Source organism: Calidris pugnax, unplaced genomic scaffold (assembly GCF_001431845.1).
Source record: "Calidris pugnax isolate Ruff unplaced genomic scaffold, ASM143184v1 scaffold28, whole genome shotgun sequence".
Taxonomy (NCBI): Eukaryota; Metazoa; Chordata; class Aves; order Charadriiformes; family Scolopacidae; genus Calidris; species Calidris pugnax.
The window spans coordinates 13,341,033-13,358,757 of NW_015090842.1; the positions used below are offsets into that span (position 1 = coordinate 13,341,033).

Sequence of the window (17,725 nt, forward strand, 5' to 3'; positions counted from 1 at the left end):
CAGTTGCTGTTGAGGTAAGAGGCTACAACACGAAGGGGAGGACAGATGGAAGGTGATGTATTTCCTTCTGTGTTTCCTGCAAAGCACACAGTATGCAATTCTAGACATAATGTACTCTGCAAGCGATGACACAAAAGCATCAGAGCAAAGTAGATGATCCATTTACTAAGAGACCATATTGAGGTATGGCTGACGTAGAACTAGAAGCATAACTACTCCTAGAGAGACATGATCCACTGCTTCAAGCACCAGCTATTTATTTAGATAAATTTAGCAGATTTTCTTCTTCCTCTTGTGGAAAAATTTGTTTTGGTTCTCTCCCTTAGAAGGAAGACGAGTGACTGGGAAATACCCACGGCCCTTGACAACAAGCAGCAGCGATGCTGAGCGCTCCTGCAGAGCCAGGCAGGTTCCACTGCCGTGCCCAGCCATTTGGATCAGCGCTGCTGTGACGGTACAGCCTCTGCACACACCTCTGCACTGAGCAACTGCCCTTGAACAAGTTCCCAGGCAGGAACACTGCTAAGTGGCACATGGTCTGACATTCACGTATTTTTTTCCACCTGTCTTTCCCTTTCAGGTTATAAAAGATTTGCCCTCCCATGCACGTATGGAAGCCAAAGACCCTGCTCTTCAGTGTCTCACGCTGAGAACAAGTTCCCAGGCAGGAACACTGCTCATTTAGGCATGGTCTGACATTCACGTATTTTTTTCCACCTGTCTTTCCCTTTCAGGTTATAAAAGATTTGCCCTCCCATGCACGTATGGAAGCCAAAGACCCTGCTCTTCAGTGTCTCACGCTGATGCACTTCCAGGCCCAACAACCACCTCCCCCAAGTCCTTCAGAAGAGCAGTTCTGCTTTTTGTGCACTGGTTATGGATTATTCCGCGATCCACAGGACACTGCAGCTGGCACTGAGGGGATGAACATTCTCACAAAGATTTTATTGCCTCTGGGTCCCCACGGTGAGTTTGCCCCACACAAGAGAGCTTTTATTACCACGATGTAGTAGTGTATATGAAACAGAGATGTGTTTTGGTCTCACACCTAGTGACACACGAGTGGCACAAATCCCTCACTATTACTGGCAGCCTTAAAAAAAGCAAATTCTGACCATTGGAGAAACTGAAAACCCCCTTCCTACCCTCCTTTTAGAAGAGGACTCGGGTTCAAGGTGAGGCAACGGCACGTCCTGCTTTTGCTCCAACAGCTTCTGCCCACAGAGTCCTGCTGGTGCTGTAGCTGGCACTTTACCATTTCCACAATTAAGGTGCTTTAGAAATGCTACGCAAATGAAAGGATGAGAGTCACAGTCAGACATAGGAAATTTCAAAGTACTTTACTAAATTCAGCTAAAGAACGTTGAGTTCCTTTACCTATTACCTCACTTAAAACCCAAGAATTCCGGAACAGAAAAATAACTGCTGTATTTACTGTACAAAAGCCTTTTGCTCCATTAAAGTTCACTTGGTAAGACAAGTGACACAATTACATAATTTTAAGAAATCTAAATATATAGTAAACATACACTGGAACCAGGTCTAGGGAATACAACATTCCAGGTATAGTCATTTTTACTTTCCACTGGTTGATTAATCTTTTTTCGAGGAGGCTTGGAGAAAACCAAAGCAACTTACCTTGAATGGTCCACACTGTCCCATTGTCCATCTGACGGGGCATTGACTGCCCAGAGGCAGCTGGTGTCACCTCAGGAGAAGGCAGTTACAGCTCCTGACTCACTGTCAGCACATTCCGCTCTGGGGTTTGCAAATACATTGGGGTGTGTAATAAATAACCAATTTCAATTTTATTTGGTTTGGGATGCACCTTTCCTCAACTCTCTGTGCTGTGACAAGGCAGGGAACAGCCCCTCAATTCTCTGTGCTGTGACAAGGCAGGGAACAGCCACAGCCACGAAGCCTTCTCAGGAGCTTCAGGACACAGGGAAAGGCACACACATCTGTAAAAACTTTATTTCAAAATCTTTTTATTCAACTGTTATTCAGCAATATACAATACAGTTTATAAACAAATGTCTTACCTTGTTTCCAATCTTCATTTAAAAATAAATATTATTGACAGTGAATATTAATTATGGTAAGATGTACCTTTTTAATTAAAATGTCTCCAAAAGAAATAATTTAATTAAAAAAGAAAAAGGAAATCCAAAAAAACCTAAACACAATAATCTACTAAAAATATTTCCTTTCTTAGGAAGGGCTTTGACCCAACATCTTTACATATTGTCATAAAGATAACTGCTCAACAGTTCGTGCAAAATGAAGAGTCAGAGGAAAGGTTTAGAAAAGAAAAAATATTACATTAAAATAGAGAAATCATAGTTGCCATGCACTGAGCAGGGCTTTACACCGTAGAGTCTGGAAACTAGATGCATTATTCTATGTGGTTTACTTTCAGTGGCATCCCCAAAAATATGTTTTTCCCCTCATGTAGAATTTTATCATGCTTCTTTCAGTCTCTTTCTGTCCATCTTTAAAACTGCAGGTATTTTTTTTTTTTTTTGTCAGGGATTTGTTCTGGTTTTAAATAGGTTCCTTTTTGTTTGGCTGAGGAGGAGTGGAGGAAGTAGTCCGTCAGTGGTTTACTAATAAATGTACAAGCTTATGCAGTATTAACAGGAACATATATAGGAGCGGGTCTGTAGCATAAATAGGTCCTGTACCTAGAAAAGAAAGAGACAAGGGAGAGAAGGAGATTTTATTCTTTATCATTTCCAATATAGAAGATTAAATGCAGAAGAGAAATATAGGAAGATTTATTTTTATCACTTCAGAGCCAGGGGTCAGAAGCTTAATTTTAATAGTAAAACAGCATCCTCAAGCTGTCCAACTCAAATAGCTTTCTCTTCCCCCTCCCAAATCTAACTCCACTTAGGTCATTTCATTATGCATTACTAATGGTATGCCTAAACTCGGCTTCAGCCAAGTCACCAGCAATTGAGATTTCTATAAATACACCTTAATCTGGTTTATAGTTTCTTGAGAAATGACAGGTATCAACCACCCATTACTTTAAAGGGAAATGACAAATGCTGCGGCTGTACTCCTTGATTAACAGGACATGAACCCATTTCATTTGGAATGGGAACAGCAAGACCTTGACATCTTCTTTACCTTTTATAGGAAAGAGCAGAATTTTAAATTAAAAATGTGCACAGGAGCTACAGAAAAACAGAGGTCAGATGTGGAACACATCTGTTACAGTCATTTCGTCCAAACCCAGGGATGGTAAGACGGCACCCGTGTCTGTGAGGTGAGGAGATGCCTGCTGCAGGCTGCAGGGGTGGTGTGTACGGGCCATCACAGGAGAGCAGGGGCTCACAGCGAGAAGTGGCACCCGTGTCCACACTGCAGCAAACAGGCCTGTCCCTGCCTCCTATCCATGTATGCTAAGATACTTTTTCAGTTTTTTATTTTCTAGTTATCTTCCCCAAAAGAGATGACACTTCTGCCTGCCACCGTGGTCTGGCCCCTCTCCCTTGGATGGAAGGGCTGAACTGTGGGGCCGAGGTCCACTGGCCATGCTCTGCCAAGGAAGAGGACACGCAGGTAGCAGGTATGGTGTGGGGCACTGGGACTGCTCCATCTCTGAAACCAGCAGGACACACAGGTATGGTGTGGGGCACTGGGACTGCTCCATCTCTGAAACCAGTCACCGCTCTGCTGCCGAGCAAGGGTGGGAGAAGCCCCTTCCTATGGAGAAGTCCTGGTGCAGCCTATGGCATCGCTGTGGGACAAGAGCTGACTGCCTTTCACTCCCCAAACCCCTCCTGAGCCCAGCCCAAAAGGACTGGTCCACGGCACCAGCTGTCTGGGTCCCCAGTGCCAATGGGTTACACTTTTCCAAAGCCATGACATGGACTAGCACGTGCAGTTGTCACAACACAGTAACGTGACGATACAGGGGTGCATCCCGTGAGCAATGTCTCACGTGGCTGTGGGACATTTCCAGAGGGGTGGAGGTAAAAGCAGGAGCCCAGCTGGAGCTTTGCCCTGCAGCCAGAGTGCACAGAGGCACTGGGGAGAGGCTGCAGCAGCCCTGAACACCCTACATACAGTAGCAGCCAGTGCCCAAAATACTGACAGCCACCCAGAAAAGTGACTGTCAGTGACTGTCAGAGCCACTTTGCAAAGCGTGAAAGCTTTAAAAAAAACCCCCACTTTCTCATGTTCAGTATCTCTGGAAAGGGAATGAGGCCACTTCTCTTTAGGAAACTCACTTCAGGCACCCTAATGCGGATACTTTAGTCTTGGTCTCTGGGCGATGTGAGTCTGTCTCAGCCGTGGTGTGATCAAAGGAAACACCTCCAACGGGTCCCGAGTAACCACGGCTCTTGGGCTGGCTGCTCAGGCTGCCTCCTCATCTATACACACCTCGCCAGCAAAGCCACAGTGTTATTATCCAATATAAAAAATAGTTAATAGTAATGTGGCATGCAATTGAGGAACTCAAGAAATGTCCCTGTAGTGCTATATTATAGAGACCTAGACTGTGTGGAGATTATTTAGTTATTAAGGTTTTAATTAAACCCTTGCATGCACAAACACATGCCTAAGGACTGCCCAAATAGCAACAGCAAGGCATTAACATGAATATAGGTTGTTGTTTTTTTTTTTTTCTTTTGAAAGCTGAAAAGCATCAACAAACACAATTAACTCAGGTAACTAAAGGAGTAACTCATTAAATTCTTGCAGAAAGACACTAGAAGTTTATGCAGGAACGTGCACAATCGCTGCTAAAGCTCAAGTTCCTGGCCAGCATGTGGGGCAGACAATCACCAGCTCCAAAGGTTTTGCTGCTCTGAGGCAGCATCGCAGGAGCTCACAAGCCCGGCCGTGCCTTCCCTGCCCAGAAGGCAGCCCTGCAGGGCCCAGGTGCCAGGAGGGTCTGTCCCTGGAGACCTGTCTGTGGGACAAGCAATCCCCCTCCTGCGCTGACAGCGGGAGCCCTGCCCGTGCTGGTGCCAGCTCTGCCAGGCTTCCCAGCCTGGGCACAAACAGCCATTCCCCAGCCTCGGGGACCTCCCTCCTCCTGCAGGGCCCGACCTTCCCTTAAGAAGTCAATTCTCAAATACATGATATCCTACAGTTTTAGCCAGGATAAAACCCTAACAACAAATCCACCTACACCAGCTTGCTGGCTGGGGAGGCTGAAGGTAAGCCCCTGGACCCTGTCCATCTCTGAGCCTGCCGTGCGCTGCGCTGAGGAAACAGGCTCCTGCAGCTCGAGTGCTCTTACAACCACCCTGCTGAGGGGCTGCAGAGGACACCGGGTCAGGGCTGTTTCTGTTCTGCACAGAAAGCAGTATTAGTCACAACCCCGGGCACTAGCTGTGTGCCTGCCAACCAGAACCATTCCTATGCCCGTTTTACCTTTATGTACTAATTCAAATCTCAATGCAGGACTGTGAATTAATGCAACAGTCCAAATTTTTCATCTCTTCCTCTTGTAGAAATAGCTGTTGTTTTAAACTCGCGTCCTGCTGTCAAATTAAGAAGGAGAATGTGAGTTCAGAGTCTGTTAACAGAATCTCAGCAGTTAAATAAAATACGTATTTTGAAAACTGTTTGACAGTAGTTATTCTTACTGAACACCAAATACAAGAGTCTTTTTTTTTCATGCTGATTCAGTGTTACTCTGCTCTAAGACTTCAGGCTGCAGAAGCAGATACACAGAACTTCAAAATTTCCAGTAATTTCTCCCCATTTAGTTAACCCAAGCCCTTTTTGTTGTAGGTAAGATTGTTTATAAACAAGCTGGACTTAGTGCCCTCAATTCTGCTGTTACTGCAGTTGTGGAAGTTCTGATTTTGCTTAATAAATTGCTACATTTGTAGATGTAAACAAACAGAAGGTGGTCTTGACCTGGACATTTCATCAACCCAGAGCTGAAAACAGTTTCTATCCAGAGACTACATCAGGCGTACAAAGTTAGTTACAAACTACAGACACTTAGAAGAAAACATTTCATTTCATTTATATTTTGAATAGTAACTTGCTGTTTTGTTATTGTAAGTTTATTTATGACTATATAGATTTACAGTTTTGCTTTTGGATGATGTATTTGCACAAGGCATAAAGGGGAAGTCTGCCACAGCAGAACAGTAACAAACTGCTCTGTTCGTGTACGGTGAATTCTTTTCTGGCATCAGGCATCCTTCTTTTCAATTTACAACATAATAATAATGTTTTACTGTAGTTTTCTAGTTAATAATTTGGTTTGTGCCAGCATTCATCAAAGTTTGACTTAAACCAGTTCATCCAATTGAAAACAAACATTCATTAACCAAGTGACTTGTGCCACAGATGGGAAAAATGGGATGATTCTTTTACAAGCTATATTTAACCAGCGGCAAAAAAAGAGTTTCCAGCAGTTTCCTATTTTTCTTCCTAGAAAGAATCTAAAAGGTCCCTTGATCTTTCTTTCTGAGGTGGTAATAAAATGCAGTGGCCCATATAATAAAAAGCAGACAGCCATCAGTAGCCAATTTTCCTTGAAAGATGAGGTAACACCTAAAATGTGCCTGTTCCTGAGGGAGCTGGGACCTGGCTGGCAGCAGCACCAGACATTCCTCGGCACTGGCTTTTATGCAGTGACCCATTTCCCTCGGGCTGTTTCCTTACAGAACAATGTGCAATTAAAACTCTCAAACCTGGCATTTCATTAAGAGGTGAGGGATCAAACTGACCATATCGTTTAATTTATTTTCTCAGTCTAGAAACTTTATTTGCTTGAAACATATTCCTGGAGAAACGGCTCCTACGATCTTTTATCTAGGGAAGAAATAGGGGTTTGTGTGGGTGTTTGGTCAAGGATCATTACAGGCAATAACCTCCTCGATAAAACACATTCCTTCTCACTGACGTTCATTTGGCACAATTCCACTGAACTGAATGGAATTCACCAAACTTCAGATCCAAGAGCTTCTTAGAAGTTTTTAATTAAAAAGACACCATTACTAAAGCCACTATACATTTACTGAAGAGATAATAAGCTCCACCACATTAGAATTACTCCACAGTCTGAGACATGAGCTTATAAGCTGCATACACCCTTCTTCCACTCTTAAATACTTACAGCACAATCCACACGCTGCATTTTTGCAGAGTGTGTCCAGAGCCTGTGCCAACTTCAGCGCACTCCAGCTGGAGGTGAGGTGCTCGTGGTAAAAGAAGTACATGGTGCTACAGAAATTTATGCAAAAGTACTGAATTCTGGGGTCCCCGTTGCTCCTGGCTTTGAGGCGGCCGTGCCTCATCGCACCTCGGCAGAACTAGAAACAGCTCCTGAGCTGCCTTTTGGTGTTGTTAATTTTGGCAATGGTAACTTCCCACACATTTATAAGCAACTGCACGGGATGTGCTCACCACTGAACCTGCCCAGGAGGCACAATGACAAAATTCGTTTTCTACCCACTACACATTTTTATTTATGATTTGCTGAATTTTGCAACAGCCTTCTATAGCTCACCTCAAAAAAATGCCTTATAGAAGTCATCACATATATTTATTGCTACACACCCACGCAGGTATAAGCCAGTGATCCCACTTTCTTCATCCAGACCATCACAGCTTTCAAGGGGAGGAGTAAATCTTCTCACCAGCTGGGTGGAACTATCAGAACTGCCCTCCCTACCCTTCTTGCAAATGCCCACGTTTCACTTTCCTTACCCACAGCGTAGCCTCAAACTCCCCAGGAAACTGAAACCAGTTTTACCGGCCAGAAGACACTGTCCAGGGTTCTGGAAAACTACGTCATCATTTGAGGTCTTCTCAATCACACCTGAGCTTCACTGATTGTCTGCCTTCTCTCTGAAGATGGCCACTGCCATGTCCAGGCCTGTATTTAGAATTGAAGTGCCCAAATACCCTGTAGCAAGTGTAACTGAAAGCCACTCCTAATTTTGGAAACTCAACCGGTTTTAGTATTTCAAGCAAGATTTGTATTTACATTTGGAGTATTTAGCAGTCCCAAAATGACCGTGTTTGACCCACCTGTACCTGTATCTATGTACACGCTGGGCTGCCCTTACGTGACTGAGCACAGAGGGGAGGCAGAAGGTGAGGATCAACAGCTCTGCCGGGGCTGGTACAAGGCACCACACTGCAAAGTTAATTTTGATTGTTCTTGATGTTTCATCTAAAAAAATCGTAATAGGGACAGAAGACTTTGGTGTTTTAGTGGTGAACAGCAGCATGGGTAGGGGGGAAGGCAGGGGAATTGCAGCGAATTGAGAGGCAGGAAGGCACTGTTAAGGAGAGCAGAGGAACCTTGTTTTTGTGAGAAGCAGCACCTTCCAGCTCCCTGAGCATTTCAACCCACACACTTAACCCCCACTTTGAGAAAGAAAACTACAACATGGCTAAGCACTCCTGAACGCTGTGAAGCCCCTGTTTTAGCACATTCTATGAAAAACAGGTCATGTACATTATATAGTTATGGACAGAGAAATGGGATGGGAAGGAGACGCAGTCATGCACGGAAATGATGCAGAAAGGTTTGGTTCTGAAAGCAAAGCTACGAAAAGAAAAAGATTCCTTATGCCCTGTTGACTTTGTGAAGTTCTGCAGTGCTCTGCTGGAAGTCCATCTGTGTGAGAGCCTTGGGACAGGACAGACACAGGTAGATGTTTCTTACAGCACTTGCAATTACTGAGGTGGATTTCTGATCACATTAGAGCTCACTTCAACTGAAACTCATTAAGGCCAAGTTGTTCTCAAAATATTAGGACTAACAATTCCTTGCCAAACATGCATATGGTACAGAGATCAGTCCAGTGCTCAATTATCCTCTAGGGAGGCTTTTCCCTTTTTCCCCTAGATCGTAAGGACATTATTAGACACAGCCACAGGATCAGATGGACAATGGTCCATCCAGTTCCACAGCTGCTGCAGGTCTGCACGGCAGGACATTTTTGTGTTAAACACAGCTACTGACAAACAGAAAGATGGGTGGTTAAACTGGTGGATTTGATGAATGTATGGTAGTGTGTGTCAGATAGAGAGCAAGAAATACTTCTATCTTTATCAAAAATATTCCTACTTTTTAGATTACCTGAAAAATATGCAGTTTCACTGTCAATAGGCTACTAAAAACTCAGCTCCCACTGAAGTTCCAAGAAGGAGGGACCGGTGTGTATCAGGTAGAGAGCAAGAAATACTTCTGTCTTTATCAAAAATATTCCTACTTTCACTGTCAATAGGCTACTAAAAACTTAGCTCCCACTGAAGTTCCAAGAAGGAGGGACACACAATAGGGGAACAGTTGGTATGTTTTTCCTCAACACACCCACTTGCCTTCTGTGGTGGCCAAATACACGCGGAGCCGTCAGCAGCCTCACAGAGAGCCTCACCCCACCTCCAGGCACCACGTTGGACTATGGAAACTGCTGAACAGAGATGGTGGTGTCCCCCAAAAGCCCAGCAGAGCAGCAGCTGAGCCAATTCACGTGGAGCTGGGCCCGTGAGTGGCTGCTCTTGGCGTCTGTCCTCAACTGGAGACAGCCAGACAAACCACCCATCCCCTCCAGGTACCCACGCTTGGCAGAAATTAAGGAAAAACTTCAAGAAAATACTAGTACGTGCTTCAAGAAAACACCAACAGTAATTTCTAACACTAAAAGGCAACACTGCTCTAGACAGGGTCAATGGACAATAGGAACGTATCCTGAATGCTTTAAAAAAGTCATTAATTCTAAATAGATTACAATACTTAAATACTTTATATTGGTCTGCATTTAAATAAGACAGTAAGTTTCCTTTTTTTGAGACCTGCAGCTGGTCTCTACATGCCCATAAACAGATTTCTGCTTTGGTATGTGTGAGATGATCTCTTCTCACCAAATATCTTATTAAAGAGATCCAAAATATGCAACTATGGATTTGTTTAATTTCCAGAATTCTCTGCAGTTCCATGATCTAAAACTAACTTAACAAAACCAAGCACCATTAATTCACTCCTTGACACTTGAATAATGAGAGATACAAAATTCTTTGTAATGCGATTCAGTGGAAAATGAATTTTGAAGTAAAACCTACAGAAAAATAACTAAGTATATTAGTGGTAGTTCAGGTGGTAAATGAGCATCCAGCCCTACACGTCCTTCTTGGGTACTACCCTGTGGGCAAGCCCACAGCATATTGATACAGAGAGCAAGGAGCACAGCTCGGGCTGCCCAGCTCAGGAGGGGATGAAGAGTCCTGGCTGCGGGGTTTCAGTCACTGAGCTCTGGTGTCTGGGCCATATTCTCTAGTCTGTCTTATAAGCAGGAGGACTAAAAAAAAAGCAAAAAAGCTAGATGCAGTCACACGATTCCTTAAGTCACCACTTCAGGAGAAGACTCACAATAAAAGTCACACTGGGCAGAACCACAGACTTCACATTCTGTAATTTATACAAGCTGTAAATATTTGCAACTCCGAAGTAAAGAACAAGTCACTGTAGTTCCCACTTCACTGTCTCCTTGCCAGGTTGCAAAAAGCAGGCGAGCTAGATACAGTCACACAATTCCTTAAGTCACCACTTCAGGAGAAGACTTGCAATAAAAGTCACACTGGGCAGAACCACAGACTTCACATTCTGTAATTTATACAAGTTGTAAATATTTGCAACTCCGAAGTAAAGAACAAGTCACTGTAGTTCCCACTTCACTGTCTCCTGGAGTATTTTTAACTTGATCAGGATTAGGAACAAACTGCCAGTGTAGTTGTAATTATCACTCCAATCAGAATTACCAAAGTTAAGCAGATGCGAGTGCAGATTATTTTAGGATTTGTTTTGAAAAATAACCCCATCCTCTCCACGCTTAAAGAACAGAGCTAAGTGCATGAGCAGGATGCACGACGGTGTAAGGAAACGGGCTGAATGGAGAGCATATGCCTGAAAACCCCCAGCCTGGGCTTTATATAAAGAAGGGATCACCTTTTTACTATAAGCAAAGTTACATTTTGGGAGTGACCCACAAATAAGCAGACCCTCCAAAGCTTTACAATTAAGGAAAAAGGGATCACCTTTTTACTATAAGCAAACAGTTACATTTTGGGAGTGACCCACAAATATGCAGACCCTCCAAAGCTTTACAATTAAGGAAATTTGCTACATATTAACAAACTAAAGCCATTATACCCAAGATCTAAGGGAGGCCAAACCCTGCAGAATAACCCAGGAAGGGGTTATTTGGAAAAACTGTGGACACGGGATATTGCTCAGTGCCCTCTTTACATGTGAAATCTCCAGGTCCCTGGCGTGAGAGGGATGCAGATTAGAATGCCAACTTTAAAATTTATAAAGTAGTTCTAATTATACCGGTTTGGAGAATTTTACACATGACCAGTAACGCGACAGACACAGAAGAAGATGTCTCAGAGACTGCTCTGCTCGAGGTGAGCAGCTGCTCCCAGCACACCACAGGGATGCTCCTCTTCCTCCTCGCAGCCACGCGAATGCAGGGTAAGACCCGATATTACGGCAACTACTCGACATCCCACGGCAGCTCCATCCCCCGGCTCCCTCCTCCAGCCGGGGCACAACAATCCGGGCGCTGCGCTCGCACCGACATCCCCGCAGAGCCCAGCGGCTGCTCTGCCAAACTGCTCCTCTGCCCAGCTCATGGAATCACCTCCCAGCTGATAACAGCCTGGCGACGGAAAATGCGCGGTTGTTAACCGCCGTTGTGACAAATAACACCCTTCTGCTGACAACCCCATTTTTTCCAATACAGACCTACTCGAACTGTTTATTATTGACACACGGGACTGGCTCTGCCATTAACTAATTTTAAAAAACACATGGTAAACAGCAATAGTGAACCTGCCAGCACTCTCACTGCTTGAGCAAAGCTAAATCAAACCCTGTAACAAACCCCTCTTATTACCAGCCCCGTCCTGTCAGGCTCTGTGTGTACAGAAGAAACAACTTCTTCTCAGGACTTCTCTCAGCTTCCTTTCCCGGCAGATCCTCCTGTGGGTTTGCTTTCCAACTACAGACCACCACTACTCCTGCCCTTCCCAAAACCAGTTAAGATTGGCTTGACATTTCTTGTGCTCTCTGCAAACCAGGGCTCCATTTTGCAAAGTATCTACTGAAACCCTACATAAAGAACCAGTGGTGTGTGTACATTCCTGCCCAAAATGCTGTTTGTCCATGTAAAAAAGACACATGGGTGCACTCAGCCTTCCCTCATACACATTTCTAATTTTCACTCACTAATTAATCGATCCCATTAGAAATCTAGATCAACTTTAGGTACAGCTTCTACATTCATTATCAAGACATGGAATACCCTTTTCATTATGTTCAGTAGTATTTTTTAAAACATTTTTTATCTCCAAGTTGAAGATATTAAAGAAGTTCAAACAATATTCAGATTTCTTCAAGGACACCGCGCAGGCTTTAGTATAATAGGTTAGTACAGTTTTGTCTGTTCTGCAGGGAACTAACAAGAGCTGCTGAAAGGAGGTTACTCAAATAAATTGCATTTCCACAGTACAAAACCACCCTGGCACAGCTTGTTTCTGCCCTAGGTAATGAGGTGACACCGTATTGCAGTTCATGCTTTTGTCCAGTTTGAGAATTAATCCATATTACACACACACAAAAGAAGATATTTGACCTCACTTGTCCTCAAAGCAGTCTAATTTGCCTAGATATTAAAGCGCTAGTGATGTGTATTTAATGAGAATTCTTTTTGCATGTTTATTATCCAGTGACATTTAGGAGGTCAGCCTGATAATTCAGTTATGGCCTCTGTCTTGCTACTTTATTTAATGTAAAGGAAAATGGGATGTGACCCAGGTTGCATTTAACTACAAATAACAACAGAATGTGAGCTCGTATCTGGCCTGACAAAAAGCAGAGAGGGAGTGAAGCAGACGCAGCCGTTCCCTGGGTGGAAATGTGGGGAGCCTGAGCCCAGCAGCAGCACATACAGAGACCTTCCCCTCTCACCACTTTGTGTGATGTTCAGCTGTCAAAGATAAACAAGCTCCACGGGCTGATTCTCAAACTACCGTGCAGGGTCATTCAAATTCTTAAAAGCCAGGAGAGCCCTCAACCCAAACCCTTACCCAAAGTTCATCCAAACTCCACCACAGCCCCTCCTGATGCCCTCTAACCAGCCACAGCTTGTTATACTCTCATTTACCTTCCTATCTCTAAGCTGAAAAAAAAATCCCTTTTGCTTCCCAGTGCACGATGGAGATCTAAAGCTCTCCCCACATGGCCTCCTGCCTCGAGGTGGGTTTCCACAGCTTGACTTTGTGCAGGTACCACACTCTGAGGAGCATCCCCGGGAGCTGCACAGGCAGAGACTGCAGAACGGGGGCCGGGTGCTGCGGTGTCTCAGGCCGTGCAGCCCCCAGAAAGACTTCTTCTGCCTCAGACATAAAAGGCTCTGTGGGGGGCAGAGGGGGGTAGGCGTGAAGTGAAGACTTATTTTCTTCCTTGCTGTGAACACTTCATCTCCACACAACGCGCGAGTCTCCCTGTGTCCTTCCTAGAGCACTCTGGAGCATAATGAAGCACAGTTTCTTGTTTCACACTCCCATCTTTGTTTATTTTATTTAAAGCTTTCACTTCGGAGCTTTGAGGCTAGAGATCAAACAAATAAAAGGGAATTTGGAAGCTGCAATGTCTGATCTACATTCTGCTCAGAAGTTAAACTAAAAATTGCCCCCCAGCCAATACACAGGCACTCGTTTTGGAGACTGTTTGGTAGGGTCTAATACAGCCAATTTGCCTCCCAGAAGGTCAGTATGAAAATCCTTGGTTATTACTTCACCTATCAGATGACAAAGTTAGTCTCACGACTAAGGCACTGGACTCAAATTTAAGAGATCTGAAATTACGTTTCTGTATTTAATTTCACAGGTGCCACACACTCAACGAAGTCAGCCATCGCTCTTCCTGCCATGTGGCCATCTCACCCATTTGGGTACAAACCTTCTGGGACAAAGACCCTGATTTTTTTCCTACAGCAAAATTTTCCATTTGCATATAAGTAAACTGAGAGCTAAACATCATTCTCCCTTAGAACCATATGGGCAACAGCTCCTTCTCTGATAGAATTAAAACCAATGATCTCACCAGCAGGTCTTTGCCTCATGTTCTCAGTTTCCACTTCAGTCTCCCTTACCAGCAAACAAGCAACAATCATTTTGACTCTTCTGATTCGTATGATAGTTTAAATATTACAGAAAAAATTCTGTCTGAGTAGGTAGCATTTCTGGCATATTGGGCAATTTTCCTGTTACGTTGGACCTATTCCCTTATATACTATGATGCTGATCACAAATTTCTACCAAATGCAATTTCAGATTACATGGCCAAAACTACAGATCTTCTATTTATACCTGGTTTGTCAGATGACACTCTATGCTCTTTAGACAATCTCAGTAACAGACTCATTTATTCTACTAAGTTCATATTTCAGATCAATTAGAAGACATAAAGAACCACATTTTTCCACAGTGCATGACTGGGACCCCAGCTGAAGTCAACGAGAGCCCTGCAGGCACATCTGAAAGCAGCATTTGATCTATAATCACATTTATTGGGATACGAGCACATAGAGGCTCTATCTTACCACACCGAACATATTGGGAAGATTTCTATTGCAAAGAAAATAGGATCAGAACCCAATCCATGCAGGGCACTATGGCTTGTGCCATGCCATCAGCTTTTAGGCAGAGCTCTCCAGTTGTGTGAAGGGTGTTTCTTAATCAGAGATGGCAAATCCATTGTTTGAGCACATTTCTGCTTTTATACAGAGAAAATATCCCCATGTACAATGAAAAGACTTAAAAATGCTAAAGACTTTTGAGAGTGAGTGTAGTAGACGATTCAATTATTACACATAGATTTGGTGCAAATACTTCTCTGAATGTGTGTTGCAGAGCTCAAAGCAGACAGCAGCACAGGGTTAGGTCCTGCAGTGTCACACACCCTACTCAAGCAAAGACTTGGTTTGATTTGATGGCCCCACTGTGTGCAAAACCAGCTACAACACTGCATTTTCTTTTAAGATATTTTGAAGAAAGTTTAGCGCTTAACCAACCCAAGCATCAGCACTGGAGACCCAAGTCTTTGATTTCCTCACAAAAGCAGGCAATATCCCTCCAAGTCCTCATCACACTGACTCCCACGTTACTCACACACCTTTAGGCATGAAGTGTGAAGTGCCCTGCCCAGAGTAGAGGAGCTAAATCCTAATTTCTTGCCTCTGCACCAAGCTGTTTCTAAGCTCCAAACTAAGTTCTTGGCCCAGACAGTCTTTATCAAATACACCAGTGACGGGGACCGGGATGGCAACCACCAATCTGCTCCACAAAAGCAACCAAGGAGACATCTCGTGATAACAGGTCTCAGATAGTTCTGGTCCAGAAGGCACCTGAATCAAGGACTTGGAAGGCCAAGTCTTTCAGCTGCTAATCTACTCAGCCATTCTGTGGCTGACGTTTTGTTTCTAAGTAATTACAGGGCAGCTCCAAAGTGCCACAGGTACAGGAATCACAATAACCCAAGTGGAAGCCTGTTATTCAGGGGGTCTTGATTCAAGCAGAGTAAAAGGACATTCTTTTTACAGAGGACCATACCCAAATACAAAATTAGCTGCCTCCCTCACGTGGAGACAAAAGCAGTGGCTGGTTTATACCTTATTAAGTAAGTCCTACGAAGAGGAGCCCTGTGCTCTCCGTGCTGAGTTCAGCTCTCCCAGAAGGGAAGCTGCCACGGCGTGGCACTGTTCACAGACACCAGCGTGCGCAGGAGAGATGTCACAGCAGGAAATTCTGGCTCAGCCCATTTCGTAGCCCTCTTAGCATCAGCCTCCATCTGGAGATCCCCACAAAACATTTTTCTGCATTCCACTACCTTTTCCACTGGTTTAAATCATTCCATTCTCTCCACTGCTGGCCACGGTGCTTTTCTTTCATTTTCCAAATTTAATCCAGCCTAGAAATGACGCCACAGGGCCACATCCCCAAACCACAGACATGTAAAAAATCAGGACAGACAGCAGTTTAGATGATCTGGGCAGGGGGTCTCGCCCTAACAGACATATGTGACATGGTCTCTTGGTGGCACACACTCACATCCATCTGTCGAGATGGAACGGAGCCCACTGCACTTCCCTCACCCTGTGTTCAGTTCACATGCACCACCTAAAGCTCTGGGTTCAGCAGGCAGGGCACACAGCGCTGCGAATCCTCAACATCCTAAATCCTTGGATTGTTGGCATGGAAAACATTGCAAGAATTCTCACTGGGGGAGTTGGGGGGAGGAAAGAGGAAACACGAAAACAACCACCAGCCCTGGGCTCCTCGGAGGGAAGCAGATCTTTCCAACAGGAAAACAACAGATCGCAAGCATTTACCACGTTTGGTTTAATTGCTTGTGGTCAGTGAATTCAGTAACAGCAACCTGAACTTTTTTATATGCGCACAGGCTCCTGTAATTAGACATCAGGAATTACCACTTTGTCTTCTACTAAACACCAACTGAGCAGCCAGCTTAGTTTTAGGAATGGTAAGGAGTAAACCCTAATTTTCACACATATTTCTACATGAGAAAGAAACTAAATGATTCAAAAGTAGTAGCCAGAGAAAACACAGCACCTGTAAAGCACTAGCAGGTCACAGTGACCCATATACAAGTGATTTCCATTACTGTGAGCCAAACTTGTAACCATTCACCCTGAGAGTGTGAAGAGGTATCAGGAAGAAGTGTGAACATTCCTGGGAGAGGATTATGAACGTGCGTCAGAAGAGACTCAGCAGAGAGGGGAGCTCAGGGCTTTCCCTGCACAGTCAGCAGTGTAAAACTGTTTCCCTTCTTCCCCAGGTAACTCGGTAAGGATGTCTGTTCAACATCAGCTAAGGGACAGTGGCTCAGAGGGGAGCTAAAGCCCAGCCCGAGAAGCCCCACACAGCTTGAAATACCTCCACAATGCGGATTTAAGACTCTGTGTTCTTTGTCCCAGACTTTGCCGTCATTAGTGTAAATAAAGGTTTACAACGGCCTTCTCCAGCTAGCTGTAACGTGGTAATATGGCATTAATAACTTAATACACTATTAACTGATAGACAATCAGTATTAGCACAATGTTTACCCTCGCAAACCCTTATCAAGTGTAGTATCTCCAATCCTCACCCTGCCAGTAATTAACAGGTGGGGCTCATTACACAGCCATTGCCACTTCCCTCGGGAACCCGTGCCTGCCCAGGGCCCCCAGCCCGGGGAACGGCTCACTGATTTAAACTCCCTGCAGAACAGCCAGGGCGTTTCGCCGACCAGGGCCTGCACCCCTCGTTTCCAAACACCGCGTCCAAGGAGCTGCGAGGGGCACTCGGAAAGCGGGGCCTCCCCGAGCCCCCACCGAAAGGCCGCACGCCCCCCAGTCTTGCTGTCGGGCCCCTCTCCCCAGCCCTGTGCCAGCCCAAATACATTTATTTACAGTCCCGGGGACGATTATTTAGCTTTGGCACCGCAGCCACAGCCCTTCCCGGGCCAGAAGTTTGGGGTGAGGGGGGGAAGCGGCACTCGGGGAGCCGCGGAGAGGGGCGCCCCCCGCCCGCGCCCTACCTGACCCGTGCTGCTGGCGGAGGATGGCGGCCTGCCCGGGCGGCGGCGAGGCCGAGGAGGCAGCGGCGGCCGCCGAGACGGTGACGGTGGAGGCAGCCCCCTCGGCCGGGGGCGGCGGCGGCGGTG

At 45.0% G+C, this 17,725-nt stretch overlaps 1 protein-coding gene across 1 annotated transcript in view; it reads right to left on the minus strand.

The window, feature by feature from the left end:
• Window positions 1–1,960: 1,960 nt before the first annotated feature.
• VSTM2B (V-set and transmembrane domain containing 2B) overlaps window positions 1,961–17,725 on the minus strand; it is a 19,682-nt gene continuing 3,917 nt past the window's right edge. Inside the window, exons 4-5 of the mRNA XM_014942161.1 lie at window positions 17,600–17,725; window positions 1,961–2,684 (exon numbers count right to left, since the gene is read on the minus strand). Coding sequence (XP_014797647.1) covers window positions 2,596–2,684; window positions 17,600–17,725 — 215 coding nt within the window. The 3' untranslated portion in view covers window positions 1,961–2,595. The remainder of the gene's footprint in view (window positions 2,685–17,599) is intronic.